Genomic DNA, 19,590 nt, shown 5'->3' with positions numbered 1-19,590 from the left:
CTATACACTGTTCTTTAACTCTCTGCGAAGATGGCAGACATCCAAAAATGAAGTCTAGTGTTCTTTCATTCATAAATATTGGGTTTCAATTATAGCATTATGGAGCTGAAGACTGCTTAGATTGTGCCATTTGCAAGGATAAGTGCATAGAATAAAACATGCTATCGACCAAGTCTGTCATGCAGAAGACACAAGGGACCACAGTGCACATCTTGTACTTTTTTAATTACAAGATAAAAATCTTGTAAATAAATGATGAAATATATGGTGGCAACACATCCTTCCTCCTACTTAGAATTGTGGATCAAAACATGGTCCACGTGGAAGCTGTTTAAGCATGCCTAACTTTGCATGGGATTGGGCTGTTTGTTTGCTATTCTGAATAGCTTTGAAGTGTACAGAGACTTTTTGTAGTTTATCAGTGACAGCTGGACTAGGCAGAACCATATGAAGAGAGCTTCCAAGTTGTCACTTTTGTGACCTCAGATTTACCCAGAAAGCATGTAAATAAATCCAAGGCTAAAGCCAGTGATAGGGTTGTTATTTTGGGAGGAGCAATCACGAGGACAAGCAAGGGGTAAATTTAGTACAACCAGCTCACATAGGTCAGGTAAATAAGCTAGGCCATACATGAAAGGAAAAGCAAACAACCGGAATGGAAATAGGAAGAGAAAGTAGCTACAACATTTGGAAGTCCAGGATGATATTTAGGAGCTTCTTAAGCTAGGTAAGTTAAAATATTAATGCTAAAACCTGATACACTTTTGGTGGTGGAATTAATTTTGAAAAAAAACCTGACAGCAATTTAAGTTTCAGAAACCAGAAGTCAAGAAGAAGACAGCTTTTAGTTTAAAAAATTAGCCTTCCTGATTCTTTAGATGCTACCCTCTGGCACCAGGGCCAGTGGGCTGATGCACACCCACCACCCACGGGCTGCTTATGGGCTTCCCACTGGGAAGAGCCTGCTGGAGTTGATGGACCCTCACTTTGATCTGGCAGCGTTGTTCTTCTGCATATCCTGCTCCGATTCAGAGCTTGAGATCTCTTCCTGATGCATTCACAGAAAATCACCCCAGCTTATATGAATTAATTAGAATAATGAATAATGTTTAATCCAGAATCCTGTAGTTTATTAATGCATTTCAGAATCCTCCTAAAATAGGCAAACATCTAAACGGGGGGGGGGGAATGGAAGTAAACTCAACAAAAAGGGTGCTTAAGAACTTTTCTATATTAGTGGGCAGTCTACACACCTGAGCAATAATTAATAGGGTATTATGCTGATTTACATACCCGTTTATAAACAAGGACAGGTCAAATTCCTATAGCCCCCCACCTATCAACTCGCGGTTGGATTCCCACAGGAGACAGCACGGCAGGTGCTACCACTCCAGCCACCCACAAACTTTGGGCATTGCACCCACGTCCCGCCTTTTCTCCAAAGACCCAAGGTGGCCCACATGGTGCGCGAGTGCCCCCTTCTCCTCCTGACAACCCTGTGAGGTAGGTTAAGGCTAGAAGCAGTGAGTGGCCGAAGATCCTTGAAAAACTTCATGTCCGAAGGGAGGTCTGAATCTGGGTCTCCTCGTCCCCCCGCACCTCCTTTAAGCACACTGGACGATCACACCGAAATGTTTCGCACTTGTTTCGGATTAGCAAACGCCGATTTAGAAGGGTGCGAGTTTTGCGTATGCCCTGTCACCCCCCGCGCCGGTCGCCCACCCGTTAGTTAGTGTAACGTGGGAAGTGAGTCCTCTACCCCGCTCCCAGCTATTTCCGAGCTTAACGCTTCCCTAGTCTCCAACAAAGGCTGTCCGCCGAGCGAGGAAGGCTCCGGGCCGGCGCTACGACGCTCAACGGCGCGGCCGCCCGGCCGCCAGTTCGCCTGCCAGTCCCGGGCGCCCTTCGAAGAGTTCCGTCAAGGCGGAGCTAGGTTCACGCGTGGCTGGCGGCTGGCGGCTGGCAGCTGGCAGGGGAGGAGCGGAGCGGAGCGGGCGGCATGATCGGGACGGTGCTCTGTTACGTTCTGCTGCCCCTCGCCCGGCTCCTCCGGGCTTTCCAAGGTAACCCCCCTTCTGCCTCTTCTGCGCCCCCACGCAGGGGGCGGCGTCGCGGGCCGGAGCATGCAGAGAGCGAGGCGCGGCGGGGGCTTCTCCCCGACCGCGGCGGGGAGGCCGCTCTCCTGCTGCTAGCCGAGGCCCTGGCCTAGTCTAACGTGAGCTGGGGGGGGGCGGCTGAGGCTGGCAGGAATCCCGGGAAGAGCGTAACACCTGCTCCCCACCCCCGCCGCTTGTCTGCCCCACTCCTGGGGGACGGCAGTGCTTGGAGGCCTTAACGGCCACCGACGCCCCCATCCGGCCCCTCTGGCTACCGGTCTCCCCATGTGCTCACGACGTCCCCCCCCTCCCCCCCAGGAGGTAAATCAGCATGTCAACCGCTCTGGGGCGGAATTGACAGAGGCGGCCTTCCAGGCGGGTTCCGCGAAAACTCATGTCAGAATGAAGGCACTAGTCTTCACGGTGCCGCGAGACGCTGTTGTTTTTGCTGCAACAAAGTGAACATGGCTCCCCCTCTGGAAATTGCATATGCTAGAATATCAGTTTGTAAACCTAGCAATAGTGCGCTTAAGGCCAGTATTGGATCCCGAAGGAGTGGCCCTGGGCGGGGCATGTCAGCAGGCAAATATGCGTGGTGTTTATGTAATACTTGCTTTATACACAAGCGCTGCTGTACTGTTCCAAAAGCGTTATCTTCCTGCTGTCCTTGCAACATCCCTTTAAGTGTGCTCAGTAGTAGTTTTCTCTGCATTATAGGTGAGATGAGATGGGGTGCATTATTCTTCAGAGCAGCAGAAGAAAAAATGTTGGACTATTTAGGACTGAAGCACCTTGAACTACATCTGTGCCAAATTTATTTATTTATTTATTTATGCATCTATATCCCACCTTTATCATAAAAACTTTCCAGGTCAGCTTATTTTAGCAGCATCATAGAGGCCTGCACCAGAAATGTAACATGTGGTATAAGGGCTAGGCAGGAGAAATATAATTGACATTTGTTTTAAAAGCATATTTGAAGAGATGGTGGTGGTTACAGCTTCCTTCTTCCTATCCCAGTCACAGGGCACTTGGTTGAAATGGTCCTTGTTTGGGAGAAGGTGCTCAACCACCTGTGTGGTTTGGAAGCATCTTGGCCATTTTGGTCACCTAAATTGGTCATCTGTGCCAGGATCAGGTTCTGCTGGAGGTCTCACACTACCATTGATGGTGCTGTCCTTCTGGACCATCTGGACTGGGCTCTGCAATAGTTCTGGTCTTTCCTTGTGGGCTGGCTTCAGAAGGTGAAGCTAGGGACTTATGTTTGACCCCTTTCTGAGTGGGATTTCTCAAGGCTGTCTCCCAGCATAGAACTGCTGAGTGGGTTCATTAGGGGATTTGGGGTGCATTTTCACAAATATCCTTTGCCATTGGCAGTGCTGGCTGCAGTTAATAGGACTTGTAGTCCAAAACATCTGGGGGGCACCTGGACTACTTACCCTTGCTTTAGAGATAGGCAACCAGAAAACTGTCATCCAGTTATTTTGGATGACAATTTTCAGAAGTCCAATCCATTGGCTTTGCTGACTGAGCCACTGAGGAATTGACATCCAAAGCATCAGATGTATCCAGGAAACATTGCCTTGGACCACTTTCTTTTTCCAGCCATGGCAAAACCTGAAAGGTTGTCCTACTGTGCCAAGCTTTACTCCCTCTGAATAGTGACATATAATCTGTTGTTCCACTGAAATCATTTCACTACATCTAATTTTACTATAATAGGTAGCAGGTCCTCTTTTATCAGCATCTGGTGTAAAGTGTACATATATGTATTTATATATTTTTGGGCAGATGCTTTCTTTACATGTCAAAAGAACGTGCTTCTGGCGAAGAGCCCGGCCACCCATATAGACGGTCTCTCTGCTCCTGCCAGCGGCAAGCCGGTTGCAGAGGAGCAGCAAGCCCTGCTGCAGCAGTGGCTGGAGGAAGGAGCTGGCGGGCTACACACCAATGATAGTACTTCAGAATCGGAGAAAGGTTCCGCCGTTTTGGCTGCCGAGTGGCAGGAAGGCTCAGAACTACTCATGATGAGCTTAAGTGACCTGAACTTGCCACCACAATCTGGGGACCAGGAGCAGCAGCAGCAGCAGCAGCAGAATGAGGTCCAGACTGAACTACCTGCAGGACTCCAGGCGTTTGTAGAAAGCACACTGGCAAACTTACCAGTGGAGGGAAGAGCAGCCCTGGGAGACAATGCTCTGTGGACAGCTGTAAGGACGCAGGATGATCCTCAGATGGTTGATGCTGCCCCCCTGTCCACAGAAGTCTGGATTGAGGACCCTGCTGTCTTAGCCTGGAGTCCTGCACAAGAGACAGAGGTGGTGTCAACAGAGGGAGTTCTGTGGCCTTTCCAGAGCACTGGTCAATTTCAGCCACTCCCACTAGAGATACCTTATCATGGTAAGTATGGTGGTATTTCATCTTGTTTTTCACCACACTCTTAGGGCACTGCTGGTAGTATAGTGGTAAAACTTGGAAGTGCAGGTGCTTATCATGGCAATCTCTACAGCCATACTGCCAGGAAGAAATTAAGCATTCAGGCAGCTGCTATTGACAAATCAGTTCTACCAGTGTTGTTTCTACCAGAAGTAGGTCTTAGATGAAGCTCATGGGTCTTAATTCCCCTACAAGAACAACTCTTGGAAAATATTTTGCATTACAACTGGGAGCAATATAGCCTTGGAAAAATGCATGCTTTGAACAACTGGGAGGATATCAGCTAAGCTTACAGGAAGGAGAATTTTGAGGAGGGTGGCATCCCCAGGAATATGTGAAATAGGCACTCCTTTACCTGTGAGGGAATTTCTGTATTGGAGGTGCCATTTTTCATCTTTAAAAATGTGTACTTTTTTTAGATTTCTAACCTGCCTCTTTAGCCCAAATGGCTCTCATTAAATGCCAAGGTATATTTTACCAGTTCAGGTGATTTGACTTTTAGCTTCGAACCAAATGTGACATGGGATCAGGATGCTGTAATCAGGATCTCCTATTGTTTTTTTCTTTTAAGTTAAAAGAAATTGTGTGGACTCTTACATTAGATTGGGGCTGTTGGGAAATGGAGTTGCAGATTTTTCTATCTAAATACCCCAATGCCACCCTCACCACCTGGAATATTTTCCTTAGTTCCAGGTGTACCACAGAGAAGCATTTTCAACACTGACTTAACCGCTTCTGCTCTTTGTCCTTTTGCAGAGATTTTGTGGAGAGATTGGGAGGATCTTTCGGCTCAGGCCTGCATCCCGGACCTGGGCTCTGAGGGATTCTTTGAATTCAGGGTCATGTCCTACAACATTCTGTCCCAGGACCTGATAGAGCAAACCCCTCATCTTTACATGCATTGCCATCCAGACATTCTGAACTGGACCTATCGTTTCACAAATCTCTTGCAGGAGATTCAGCACTGGGATCCGGATGTGAGTAAAACTTGAACCCATTGCCTTTGTTAAGTATGAGCACCTTGCCTCAAGCTAGTTTCCCTACCAAACGTTTACCACAATTTTGTGCCAGTTTTGTGCCATAAATACTGAGCTTTTGTGTGGCTACCAAAAGTGTGAAAATGATATATTCCCTTGGAGGGGGCTGTGTGAAGGTAAAAGATGCACATTCTCATATCTTCTCTAAATATGCCAAATTTTATGTTCTTTTATGCCACTAAACCTGAGTTTTCTGCCACCACCCATAGCTGTGCATTAATGTATCAAATTGGACAAATTGGAGTTAAGTTGGACAAAAAATTACATTCCCATATCACCTCTAACCATTTCTCCAAGTTTATGTTGTTTTCTGCCACAAATCTTAGGTTTTTACTCATGTCTTGCTGAGTTCAGTGGGCTCCCATCCTTGTGAATAAGGGGATAATTTTAAAATAACTGTTTCAGTTGTTCTGGTATTTTAATAAATTAGCACAAACCTGTGTGGATTATAGCCCCGTTTACAACTCAAAGATTTTTGGCATAAAATTAGTGCAAGACCTTGGCACTGTTTTGGAGGTGATGCCATGATACTGGGTTTAGTATGTATTAACTATGAACCAGTATATGATGTATCAGTTTATAGGTGGCAGCACAAAACTTGGGATTTGTGACTCAAAATAGCACAAAACTGGAATAAGTTTGAAGGAGGTATTAGTTGCCGGGGGCTAGGAGTGTTCTTACTTAGCAGACCTGGACCCTTCTGTATTTGCTTAATGTGCACCTGAGACACTTTCACTCAGCCAGTGTTTGTTAATAAAACACCAGGGGCCCTCCACTGCAAAAAGTGCAATCTGTATCATCCTCACATACAACCCACTGCCAGACTTTGAGTCTGGTATGTTTTTGAAATGGCTGGTTTAGGGGTTCACCTGTCAAGGGCTGCTGAGAACAATCTGACATCTTGGTAGAACCATTTCATAGTTGTGAGCATCTCTGGTTTCAGGCTCCCGCCTTTTCAAAACTCTACAGCCTGAGGTACCCTATTTGGCTGACATTGCTTGACTGCATAACGGTGCACAGTCCCAAAGGATGGTGTGTGCATTTCCACTCTAGGACAAGTGGAATCAGCAAAGAGAAAATACTAAAATGAAGAAATCTTTTCTGTTGTTCTGCCTTGGACTGGCAGCTGCTAAGTGTGTTCTCATTCTGCCCCCCCCCCCCTCCAGGTTCTCTGTCTCCAAGAAGTTCAAGAAAATCACTTTTGGGAGCAGCTGGAGCCAGCACTTATGATGATAGGTATCACCTCCTTTTGCTGCTGGGATAAATTTTGAAGCACAGGTGCTCAGCAGGAGAGTCCCCATAGCCACAGTTGCCAGGAAGATTCTGCAAATGCCGGCAATTATGCTGATCTGTGTTTTTGCGTGCAGCATAATGCTCAGTTTATTAGTAACACCTGATAGTCATAAAATAGCTTGCTAACAAAGGGTAAAGTGATTAATGTGTTGGACTTCGGCTAGAAAGAAGTGAGATCACATGAGAAAAGGAAAGAAGAGGGACATAAGATGACTCCTGACAGCATAAGACCACTGGCACAAAGTATTCTAGGAGGTTTTTTCCCAGCCTTCATGGAGAAAGAGTTTATTTCAGTGTCAGCTACCCAATTCTAGTAGTTCGTGTTGCCAACAGTGAGTTTGGTCTTAGTTTCCCATTCAGGACCAGGCTACCCCACTGCATTGCAACAAGGAAAGCTCATACCTATATATTGTTGCTGGGTAAATAACCTTTCTTTGCTATCAATTGAGGGTTGCTGGTCACCCATACACAGCCTTCCCCTTCATGCAGAATCTTCAGCTCTCCTCCCTTTCTCCACATGTGTAAATGGAATGGCTGAACCTCCTTTCCCTGCACACTGGGATCCCTCTGCAAGTGGGTTTTCTTCCTGTATCAATCCTTTGTCTCTCCTGAGACAAAGAAAAGCACCCCCCTCTCTACCCTGGCAGGAACAGATTGTGCAGTCTGCAGGGAATGTGGCCTGCTGTTCTGCATGTAGAAAGTCCCAGATTCAGTCTATAAGTGGGCCAGGAAAAACACATGCCTGTTGTAAACACAAGCCAGAAGAATAAGATGTATATATTATGTCTGACTTGCAGAGACTGTCACACTGTTCCTATGCACCAGGTTCACTTGGAGTTCAGTGGGTCTTACTCCCATTGTATGGTGGGGTTGCAGCCTGAATTGCTGACCATGGCTCTGATAAGGGCTTTTGTTGTTTGGCCAGGCTTTACCTGCATCTACAAGCGACGGACAGGACGCAAGACGGATGGGTGTGCAGTCTGCTACAAACAGAGCAAGTTCCAGTTGATCAGCGCCAGCCCTGTTGAATACTTCCGACCTGGCTTGGATATCCTCAACAGGGACAATGTGGGCCTAGTGCTGCTGCTGCAGCCTGTGCTTCCGGAGACCTTGGGAGGCAAGGCAATCAAGCCCTTATGTGTGGCAAACACTCATGTGTTGTACAACCCTCGTCGGGGAGATATCAAGCTGGCCCAGATGGCTCTACTCCTGGCAGAGATTGACAAGACTGCAAAGATGGCAGATGGCAATTACTGCCCTGTCATCTTATGTGGGGACCTTAACTCTGTGCCTGATTCGCCACTGTACAGATTCATCCGGAATGGCCAGTTGTACTACCATGGGATGCCTGCCTGGAAGGTAAGCAGAGAAAGTGACTAGGAAGCAACAGCTATTGGCTAGCTTCAGCTCTTGAGTGTGCAATTCATGCAATCTCTGAGGATTTAACATCTCTTGAGGTTACTGTTGGCTGTTCTTAGCACTGTCTCTATTTTTGTGTCTGGTCAAATTCTTCAGCAAAACTGAACCAATTAATTTCTGGTGAAATGAGAACTCAATTATTTATTTGGTCATTGACCAGCCAATAAGTAAAACACAAAATTACAATTAATTACAAATAAGAAAATGCAGTACTAGTGAAATTACGATAATTCAGATAAGAAAATAAATGCATTCTGGTAGAACTTAACAACATTTAGGATTAATTCTATCATGCACTGTACAAGCTACCGAACAGTATTTGGCAATTGGATTGATCAGATAAAAGTAACTTAAGATTTAAAAAAATGGAGTAACCAGGATATTTAGAAAGGAATGGGGATAACAGTGAAATGAGAACTTTGAATCTGTGTGTGCCTTCATGGAAGTTTCCTGCGGTGTCATAGTGCATAAAAGGGGTCATGCTGGATCAGACAAAGATCCATCTAGTCCAGCATTCAGTTCACACAGTGGCCAACTAGTCACACACTCCAAAAACACAAGCAGGATATGAGTGCAACAGCACATTCTTGCCCATCATCCCCAGAAACTGGTGCACAGAGCCCATCATCCCCAGAAACTGCCTCTGATACCACACACAGCACAGAGCCATGAAGACCTGCAGTCACTGAAAGATTTCTTATCCATGAATTTAGCCAGGATCTGACCAAAGACACAAAATAGAGACAGTGCTAAGAACAGCCTGCAGTAACCTCAGTCTAACCTTCCTCACAGTTTTTGCTGTTAGGGTGAAACGGAGTGGAGAAGAAGCTTTTGAGCTGCCTTGGGTTCCTTGCAAGAGGAAGAATGGTGCACTGTAAATGTAATGCAGTATATAGTAATAATTAAATTCATCCAGATTGGTGGTGATTGCTACTACTTTTGGAAGAAAATTCCACAGTTTAACTATGTGTTGTGCGACATACTTGCTTTCATCTGTCCTGCATCTCCTACCAGTCAGCTTCATAGGATGACCTCTGTTGCATTTTGGCACAACGGAGAAAAATGTCTTCCCAGACTAGCTAGCTGGAACTGTCGCATACTTAGTATTTGCTTTCAATGGGAGCCACTTTATGGCCTAAGTAGGGCATGGCAGCTCTAGTCATCATCCGAAGAACATAAGAGCAGCCGTGCTGGATCAGACCAGCGCTCCATCTGTTCGTACAGTAGGCAACTGGCTGCTCATAGGAAACTCACGAGGAGAACACAAGTGCAACAGCACCCTTCCGCCCATGATCCCCAATAAATAGTGTACACTGTGGTTGTGAGCCACCCAGAGGTGCTGTTGCACAATTGGGCAGCATATCAATGAGACAGACAGACAGACAGACAGACAGACAGACAGACAGTAGTACAAAACAGGCAGCTTGAGAGATGGACAAAGCAGGCTCAGAAATATGAAAGAATTAATATCAAAGCTTTTCAGGAAGTTAAATCATGATAAGATAAGCAAAGTACCAGACCATTGAAAATGTCTGCATAAACCATAAAGTATGATCAGGCAAGAAAACATGGAAGTGCTGAACTCCAAGTATATGTGAACTCCAAGATGTATGCATTTGATGCATGGTGAGCACTGTTGGGGACTGGTGCATTTAAGATGATTGGACCTGAAATCTCCTTCTGTCCCTGAGACAAATGCACATGATGCTATACCTCCTTGTGCCATGCAAAGCCTATTTCAGTGATACTGAGCTTGACTGTACTGGTCATTTGTTTTTCTCTTTCTGTGCCCTTAGTGGAGATGTAAAATGCTCTGATTCCCTAAATCGGCCTTCCCCAGCTTAGTGTTTCTCCAAAGGTGGATAGGTTAGAGAAGGTTGCTGCAGCTGCATGGCTGCTGGCTTTCTGACTTGCTTTAACATGGCCAGGTACCTGCTGTCAGTGGCTGACCGTGGCTTGGAAAGGCTCTTTCTGCCTCAAAAGACTTCGTGGGCATTTGTGTTCTGCCAATTTTGCCTCTGCAGGTGTCTGGGCAGGAAGAATTGTGTCAGAACCCACATCAGCGGAAACTGCTGACTCCTCTCTGGCCTGCTAGCCTGGGTGTAACAGATGGCTGCCAGTACATCACTCTTTGCCAAAGCAAGAAGTCAGGTGAGTTTCATGGTGAAAAATGAGGACACGTGTATCACTGTCCTGTCCTCTTCCATGAACGGACTGTTTTCCAACAGCCTAGGGTCTTTGGGCTTTTCAGTGCATGCCCACACATGCAGGCACACACCACTAACACTTTAAGCACTTCTGATAACTCTTGATGAGTTTTAGGCTGCCATTCTAAACCCACTTACTAGGGAGGAAGTCCCATTGAAATCCATGCTCTGGTCATCTTCCAGTTGGACTATTGTAATGTGCTATACATGGGGCTACCCTGGAAAATAGTCTGGATACTTCAATTGGTACAGAATAAAGCTACCAGGCTGCTTACTAGGACTGGCCAATGTGACCACTTAACACCAGTCCTATGTCACCTGCACTGGTGTTAACATTGACGTAGGAAGCTCTAAATGCCTGAATTCTGAGATCTTCTACTGAGGTCCTTCTCCGGGAGCCCTCTTTGAAAGAGGCTAGAAGGGTGGCTACCTATGGGAGGGCCTTTCCTGTGCTGGCGCCCCAGCTATGAGACCTGTTCCCCAAAGAGGTGTACCTGGGACCAATGCTTTATTTCAGTGCCAGGCTAAAACTTTTTTATTCACCCTGTATTTTGATGGTTAACGGTATTGGATTTTACTTGATTTTTATATATATTGAAGATTATGTTTTAGTTAATGTGTTCTTATGGTTTTGCTTCTGTAAGCCATCTAGAGAGCCATCTTGGATATTAGATAGGATAAAATATTGGAAATAAATATATAAAGAAGCACACACATTATTATGTTGTAAGTTATCCATTATCAGAGGGAAAGCTATTAATGATTCCCTGCCCTTTTACACCAGCTTATATTCTGGCCTGGCACACACACATTAATTTTTGGGATGCAGTCCAACCCATCTGGAGGTCTCTGAGGTGCGAAAGACTGGGTTGTCAAGGATGTAAGTCTGTGATTGATGCTTGTGGAGATGTGTCCAAGGCTCTAGGCTTCTCATGTTTCATCTGTTCCATTTCTCACTATCTTGAAGCAACTTTTAAGTTTTTGGAAGAGTGTGTATGATCTGCACCCCCAACCCTAGGATTAGGTTCCAATTCTCTTTTTTTATTGGCAACTTAGTATTTGAAATAGAGTCTGCACAGCCCACAGGATGCAGTCTGGACTTGCACCTCTGCCTTGTAGATGTAATAATAGCAAACAGTTTGCAGTCTGAGGACACACCTTGACTATTTCCTTCTGTTTCTCTCCTTCTGGTCTGATTTCTTCCATGCAGATAGGCGCAAATACAGCCGTGACTTCCTTCTTCAGTTTCGTTACTGTGCTGCTGCCTGCGAGCGGCCTGCAGATTTGATCCTTTTGGAAGGTGTGACAGATGCAAAACCAGGTATCCAGACACAAGTTTCACCATGACACTTTGATTTCCTATAGCTATACCTCAGTGTAAGAGATGAGATAATGGCTTGAGATGGCCCAGAAGCATCAGCATAATCCTCGTTTCCTGTGGGCCTTGTACAGTAAGGGTGGGGAACTTGGTGTCATCCAGAGGATTCTGGATTGCAATTCCAGTCAGCCCAATCCACCATGGATAATGTTGAGGGATGGTGGTAGTTTCAGTCCAACACCTGGAGGGTCATGCTTTCCCCATCCAAGTTGTAAGGGTTTCACCAAAGCCCTTCTGTTTCTGAAGGATATCAGGCTAGCAGACCTATGCCTACTCTATGAAATTTGATTAAAAGGTCCACGTGGAATTCTCCCATGCTCTCTGCTCAGAAGTGCTAGTTTGCTGCTCCATGGATTGGAGATGAGGAATTTGTGACCCTCCAGATGTTGGTGGATTGCTTCATGTGTAAATTGAGAAATACTCAGGTTTATTTACATTTCGCAGAAGGCACTGCAATGAATTTTTCTTCCAAATTGCCTCAAATAAAAATCCCCTCTTCAAAAAAGTTGCACTCTGGTTACAATTAGTAGTAACAAATCAGTTGTTCCATTTTAATTACCATTAATTTACACTGCATGTGTGTGCTTGCGCACATGTTCCCCACTTCTATCTTTCCCTCCTGGAAAAATCCTTCACTTCATGTAATTCAGCCTAGAAGAAGAGCTTCCAATTGCAGTTTTATTTTTTCTATGCTGTATTGCTGTGTACGGGAATGGAGGGGAATTCCAGCATATGGAGAGGGTTAACCTATAATCCCTCATGAAAATTGCTCCCTGCATGGAATGTTAACTGTCATAAATGCTTTCAAGTTGGAAATATTCAAGGGAGCCGACACTGGACACCGAGACCACTGTTTCCGTGTTGCCTAGCATTGTGGGATGGAGGGGCAGCATTTGATTAGGCCACTTCTGGTGGGTTTGGCCCCAAAGCATACAAGTTTGATTGTGTGTTTGATCTGCATTTTTGTTGTTGCTTTGCTGCTCTGCAGACTGTCCTGCACACTGGCCAAAGGAGCTCACTGTTGTGAACAACTCTGATCCGGAACCGTTTTGTTCAAGGTAACAGGAAAAGGGTTTGAGTGCTATAAATGTGGCAAGGCCTTAACCAGGAACATGGAAGGAAAGCAGTCCTACAACTTGAACATGCACAGAGCTGCGCTCTAAAGAATGCTGGTCAGAATCGACACAGCTTTGGCTGCAAGAGTTTGTCCGATCCCAGTCACAAGGCTCTTGCTAGCATGGAGAACTCCATGTGCCTCTGCTAGCTTTTCCAAGGAGAGGGCGCTTGCTTGCCTGAGACAGGTGCTTGCTAGAGAGTCTGCTCACCCCCAGGATGTCGCGAACTTACTGGATTCGGGCTCCCTGCTCCACTTCACCTGAGCCACAGCAGGATTTGGGCCCCAGTAGCAGCAGATTCCTCCTGAAATGAGTCATTTCTCAAATATGCTCCTGTAATTTTCGAGTTAATACAATTTTACCACTGTTGTCTAACTCTGGGGGAAAGTTCCTGTATTTTACAAGGCGCTTTTCCTCAGGATTAGACAGCAGAGGCAAAGCAAATAGCTGTCGAAGGTGGCCCTTAAAGCAGGATTGGGCAATGTGTGGCTTCCCAGATGTTTTGGCTCACACTCCCATATTCCTCTAGCAGTGGCTATGCTGGCTAGGGGTGATGGAGTTGTACACCAACAGATGGAAGAGCCACACATTCTCCTGCCTTAGAAGGTACACAAAGCATTTCTGCTGAAAGACTGCTAGACTCTGTGTTGCTGAAGGGAAGGGCTTCAAGAGAGGATTTTGCATACCTGGCTTCCAGGGTCCAGAGTACACATACCACTAAATGCGTCTTTGTATCACCTTTCGTTTTAGAAATGTGCAAGTAGAGGGGATGATACTGTCTGGTTATCTGGTAGGCACTTTCCTTCCAATGCAGAAAGCATTGAAGCAAAAATAGATATTTTTCTGGAACGCCCTAGTTTTCTCCATAATCCAGCGTATGTTGGCAATTTGGTCTCTATTTCCTCTGCGAAACCCCACTTGTACTTCTGGTAGTTCACAGGCCACATACTGCTGAAGCCTAGCTTGTAGGATTTTGAGCATAACTTTGCTAATATGTGAAATAAGCACATTTGTGTAGTAGTTTGAACATTCTTTGGCATTGCCCTTCTTTGGGATTGGAATGTAAACTGACCTTTTCCAATTCTATGGCCACTGCTGAGTTTTCCAAATTTGTTGGCATATTGAATGTAGAACTTTAACTGCATCATCTTTTAGGATTTTGAATAGCTCAGCTGGAATACTATAACTTCCACTCACTCACAGAAAAACTCATTTACAGCAAAATAAATGAATACAACTTAACATGCCACCTAGTTTGACCCTTGATGTATAGCACTGGCATTGACTCCTGTGGCTTTTTCAAAGTAGAGCAGCAGGAGGAGCAGGCTGTGAGTACTCATTGCACATTGAGTACTCACAGTACGTTTTCTTGCTTCTGAATCTATTCATCCAACTTCTTACCCTCCTGCTCCCGTCTTGCTCTTTCTTCTGTGCAGGTATCCAGGTAATATTCACCACAACCTCAACCTGACCTCTGTGTACAACCACTTCCTGCCTGAGAGAGGCCGCCCTGAGATTACAACCATGCCAATGGGTGCAGGGGCCACAGTTGATTACATCTTCTACTCAGCAAAGCCAGTCAAGAATCATCATGATGAATGTAAGCGCAACAAATACAGGGCCCAGCCTTATTGGGATACTGGTTCAACCTTGAACATGGGGCATCCTGCGGGCATCCTGTGGGGCATGGCAGAGGTGATCCTTGCCTTCCTGTCCTGCTCCACATTTTCACTAAATGTGCTTTTTTGCTCATCTAGCAGGAACTTCTCAGAGGGTCAGGGAAGAGGCTGGAGCGACTGTAGATCCCTCATATCCAGGCCTCTCCAGTTTCCTTCTCTTCCTGCCCACGGAAACACCTGGCTTTCCCCTCTCTGGAGTTGCTTTCTGAAGCTTGGAGATCAGCCAATGCACTGGCTGCAAGGATAGGAGGGGGTGGGTTGGAGCTCTGACCTCCAGCTCCGCAGCCCGAGTACTGTCTCTGTCCTTGGATCTGGGAATCTGAACTGTCCTGTGGCACTTCAGACACTGTCTGAAGTGCCCAGAGGATGCCTCCTTAAAACTCTTGGAAGACTGCAGTTAGCAGTCCTGAGAGCCATGGAAGAGAAAGCTCTGGTGTCTGCTTGTCCTGATGACTGTACGCTCCATTGTCAGAGGCAGTAGGCCTGTTGCTGGGAAACGCAAACAGATGGTGCTCTTGCACTCGTGTTCTGCCTGTGGCCATCCCACAGGTCACGAAGTGGACAGAACACTGGACTAGACAGGCCTTTTCAATTCTTATGCTTCTGTGGCCTGTCCATCTCAGCACTGCAGTGAGGGGGTGGGGGGGGGAGGTATTCTGAAGTGAGCTGCCATGGTGATTGCTTGATCTGATCCACCTTTGCTGAGAATTTTTGGAACTCAGTGCCCCTCATTCCCAGCCAGGAGTCACCGTCTCCAGGATGCTGATAGGTTCAGGAGGATAGGCTATAGGCCATCTGGGATCTTCCCAATTTGGGAGGGATGATGTCAGCTTTTTTTTTTTTATTTTAAAGAAATTAAATAATACTGGCAAGGGGCTGTGTTGTGTATGAGTCTATAGCAGCCTTCCCCAAATGTGTGCTCTCCAGATGTTTTGGACTATAGCTCCCATGCTGGCTGGGAATGATGGGAATTGCAGTCCAGCACATCTGGAGAGCATCCAGTTAGAGGAGGGTATTCCATATATTTGTATATTGGGGAAAAGTGCCCTTGACTGCTTTGGTACCGGTGTGTATTTTTCGCCCCCTGGCACATTCACTGCAGTCCCTGCATGTGGTAGAATATAAGCTGCTTTCAAAGTCTCCACATGGGGTTGAGCTTCCCTTGTCTTACATGCGACTCTAATTCCTCTTCAGGCCGCAGGATGTACCAAGATGGAGCCCTCAAGTTGCTCGGCCGCCTCTCCCTCCTCTCTGAAGACATCCTTTGGTCTGCAAACGGCCTGCCAAACCCTTTCTGCTCATCTGATCACCTCTGTCTTCTGGCCAGCTTTGGCCTCGAGATCTCTGACTTCTGATCATGTGCCAGAACTCCAGGATTCTCACGAGAGTTAGTCTGAGAAAATCATGCTGTTTTTGAAGTTTGCATCAGCTAACTCAAAAAAAAAATTCTTTTTTTCTCTCTTCTCTACCCTCACCCTTCCCTGTTTTGGAGATACCCTTGGCTTTTCTCTCCTGTGCTTTTTCATGAGGAAATATCCACTAGGCTTACCCTGTAATGCTGCAGTCTAGTCTGAGCTTCACTGCCAGTTTATGCCTGCCTTTACTCTGGCTGCTACACTAACCTTTCAAAAGGCATCTTCCAGCAAATGATTAGATGGTCCTTCTCTGCTCGGTGACTATGCTTAGCCACCATGATCTAGAAGGCAGATCCTATAGGGCAAAGGCTTTGGCTAGCAGGATGAGAGCTGATTTGACCTGAGACTTTCCCTCCCCTCTCCCCTTTTTACATGCATTATTTCCAGAATAGTTGTGGTGGGGCTGATTTCAGCAAGCATGCAAAATCACTTTTTGGAGGTGCTGCTTCTGCTCTTAACTTCCAGGGACAGGTGCTTGCTGGCTGGCATGGCCTTCCAACCCCCTTGGAATCACCTGACCATACAGAGACGTGTTCTTTTCGGATTCCACAACAAGATTGCATGAACAGCAGAGACATTTGAAACCCTTCTGCATTTGTTGCAGAATTCTTTTTCTCTCAATCCTTATTGCATTCTATTCTCAGGTCTTCAGAAAGCTTTTGTTACTCTCTGTCTCTTACCCATCGGGATGGAATTTTGTGCCTCAAGTCAGAAGGACGGATTGGAAAAAAAATGGTAGAAAAATGGGAGGAAAGCTGCTTTGTTTACAGCTTGGAAGCCACAGCATGAAGTCCCTCAGCTGGGCCTGGCCTGGCAGTTGCTGCTCATTCTCTCTAATCATTGGGTTGCAGCTAAAGACTAGTGGTCAAACCTCTAGATAACCCCACCCATCTGTTCTTTGGTGCACAGAACCCACATGAATTACATCAGCTGTGTGTGAGCCATGCTGCAGTGTTTATCTCAGAAAAGAAAATGCATTGGGAATTTTCAGTATTTTTAATGTTTTGTTAACTTTGCAAAATAAAATTTTATAATTTCAGAACAGTTGTAAACTTAAGCTGCTTGAGATGGGGTTGTGGAGGGGAGAACACAGGACGAAGCTGTGAAGTGCTTCATTGGAGTTGTCTGTGGGAGGAGCCCTCTGGTGGATAGTGCGGGCAATGCTTAGGATACAGGCGGCTTCAGTCTCAAAATATTTTCTCAGCAAAGCATCATCCAAAAATGACAAATGCTATGTGCCTTTCCAAAGAGATTATCTCAGTACAACAGCTCCTTAAAAAGGCCCACAGCTCTGCTGGCTGGGGAATGCTGGAAATTGTAGGCTTTTTTTCTGGCTAAACATGTACAATTGTACCCTTAATGACTTTGTAACTTAACAGCAGGGGAGGGCAGAAGATCTACGAGGCCCGCTGGCTCCAAAGAGTTAATAGTAATCATGTTGAAAAGAAAAAAAAACTTTTGTTAACAAAATTAACCTTTTGTTAATTGTTCATGTTTCAGCTTTAGTGCTCATTACATGAAAAACGGGCATTGCTTAGCTACCTGTACATGTCTTGGGCTTTACAGCTCAGCTGACTGATAGTTTATGTTAGATTAACTGACCAGTAGCAACTCATATTTGGATTAGCTTTGTGTTCAAGGCAGCTTCATACCATCTTTTGCATCTGATGCCATCCCTAAAGTTGCACCTGGCTATAGGTAGTGGACTTTGATGCTCCAATAAAAAAAGGCAAATCTGTGCACCTACCTGTTTTTCTAGATTTGTTTAATAAGACACAGAATTTAGCATTCTGTGAATCTCATCTTTTGCTTTAATTTTGTAGCACTTAATGGAGATCGGGGCGGGGGGGGGGATGTAAAGGCAGAGCGGCACAGTGAGTTTTGGATCTAGGCCGCAAGTTCTACATCCCTACCTTAAACTGTCAGCAATATTGCTAGAGCAACTTGATTTACAAATGCTCTCTCCACTTGCTGGCTTTGCCTGAAGACTGCAGTATATTGATTTCTCTTTCTGGATGGATATAAATATAATATGTATTTTCCTCCTCACCTGCTTTGCAAATCATATAGCTAGCACAGATGGGAACAGCTCCTCCCCCTCCCTAGGACACCTTTCCTGATGCACAGCATCCCTTCAGGAATCTGGATTGGCTTCCACAGGAGAAACAGAAGATGTGCTCTCAGGAGTTGTTTCATTGCCAAGTCAGCCCTCTTTAAGTGTTACTTCTGTGTTGTGGTCTAACATTCCTCTGAAAAACATAGCAATTTCTAGAGTTTGAAGAGATCTTGTCCCTACATGCCTTGGCAGGGAGGGATATCAGTGTTGCTGGCCTAAACCATCCTTTAGTCCAACCAAAGAGCTCAAGTCTGAGTCCAGTTTCAGCCAAGAACACTTTGCTTCACAGTACACTTATTCTCCCCCTCCATCTTTCTTTTCTTGAAAGAATAAACACGACTTAATAGCCTAGTTCTGTTTGCTCCATTTTGCCCTACATTCTGCACCTGAGAAGTTCAGGATTAGGGGGCTCCTTGCAAGTTCCCAACCTTTTTCTGCTTGCCATGCTTTTATTGAGGGTTATTCTAGTTTCCTCCACTAATTCAAATCTTCTCTGATCATTTCAGAATTTTCAGCTGCAGCTAGCATGCAGATGGTCAGGGATACTGAGAAGTAAAGTCTCAAACATTGCAGTGGGAGGACCAGGATAGAGAAGGATGATTTACTGCCATTTGTCTAGGCTCTTGTCCTTAGGGAAAACAATGCAAACTATTTGAGCTTCTAGCCTCTTTTGACTTGCACCTCTCGTGTATCATTGGTACTTAAGAGACACTCTTTGTCAAACAGCAGCCTAATATACTGCTTCTCCTTCAAGGCACCATGCTGTGGCACCCTTCACCTTTCCTCTGTGTACACAAGGTAAAACTGAAATGGGCCCAGGTCTGGTGTTTCTCCAGTTTCCAACATCTCAAAGATGATGCCCTGCCTATTTTTATTCTGAGTTTCCTCAGTCACAGGAAAAGGACTCTGCTGTTTGAATTTTTGCAGCACACTGGCCTTTTGCTTGGATAGGGCAATTTAGTTTCAGAAAAGATAAGCATTTGTTAGGCTGACTCTGATCATTATTATCATCATCACACTGCATTTATATCCCACCTTTTTTCTTCTTGAGAAAAACTCAGGGTGGCTTATGTAGCTCCACTTTACTCTCATCCAGTTAACTTCATGGTAGAGTGAGGACTAAAACCTAGATCAGGATCTCCTGAATTCCAGTCCCACATTCCAACCACTACACCACACAGCTCTCACAAAGCCCTTCACACACTTTCTGTGGTTAGTGTCCCAGAGTTACCACTTGCCAGGTGAATGATAATACAAGCTAGCAAACAGTTGCATGAAAGGCCCAAGGTGCCCAAAGAAAGCAGAGCTTAGCGGTACCCTTTGTGATTGCACCTGCCAACATCAATGAACAGTTAGCTTTATCCCCTTTCAAGGTGTAAATAATTATGCAGAAAATAAC

At 45.5% G+C, this 19,590-nt stretch overlaps 1 protein-coding gene across 1 annotated transcript; it reads left to right on the top strand.

The window, feature by feature from the left end:
* The first annotated feature begins 1,985 nt into the window (after positions 1 to 1,985).
* Positions 1,986 to 17,821, top strand: ANGEL1 (angel homolog 1). Its single transcript, XM_044435907.1, has 10 exons — positions 1,986 to 2,063; positions 3,888 to 4,496; positions 5,289 to 5,509; positions 6,736 to 6,805; positions 7,788 to 8,221; positions 10,306 to 10,432; positions 11,699 to 11,809; positions 12,855 to 12,924; positions 14,418 to 14,581; positions 15,855 to 17,821. Exons 1-10 carry the CDS (start codon positions 2,000 to 2,002, stop codon positions 16,013 to 16,015), a joined length of 2,031 nt encoding a protein of 676 aa, XP_044291842.1. The 5' UTR covers positions 1,986 to 1,999; the 3' UTR covers positions 16,016 to 17,821.
* Positions 17,822 to 19,590: the final 1,769 nt, after the last annotated feature.

Source organism: Varanus komodoensis, unplaced genomic scaffold (assembly GCF_004798865.1).
Source record: "Varanus komodoensis strain SLA01 unplaced genomic scaffold, ASM479886v1 scaffold3, whole genome shotgun sequence".
In the NCBI taxonomy this organism is placed as follows: Eukaryota; Metazoa; Chordata; class Lepidosauria; order Squamata; family Varanidae; genus Varanus; species Varanus komodoensis.
Note: the sequence above shows the minus strand (reverse complement) of the source record. Positions and strands in the feature narration are given on the sequence as shown.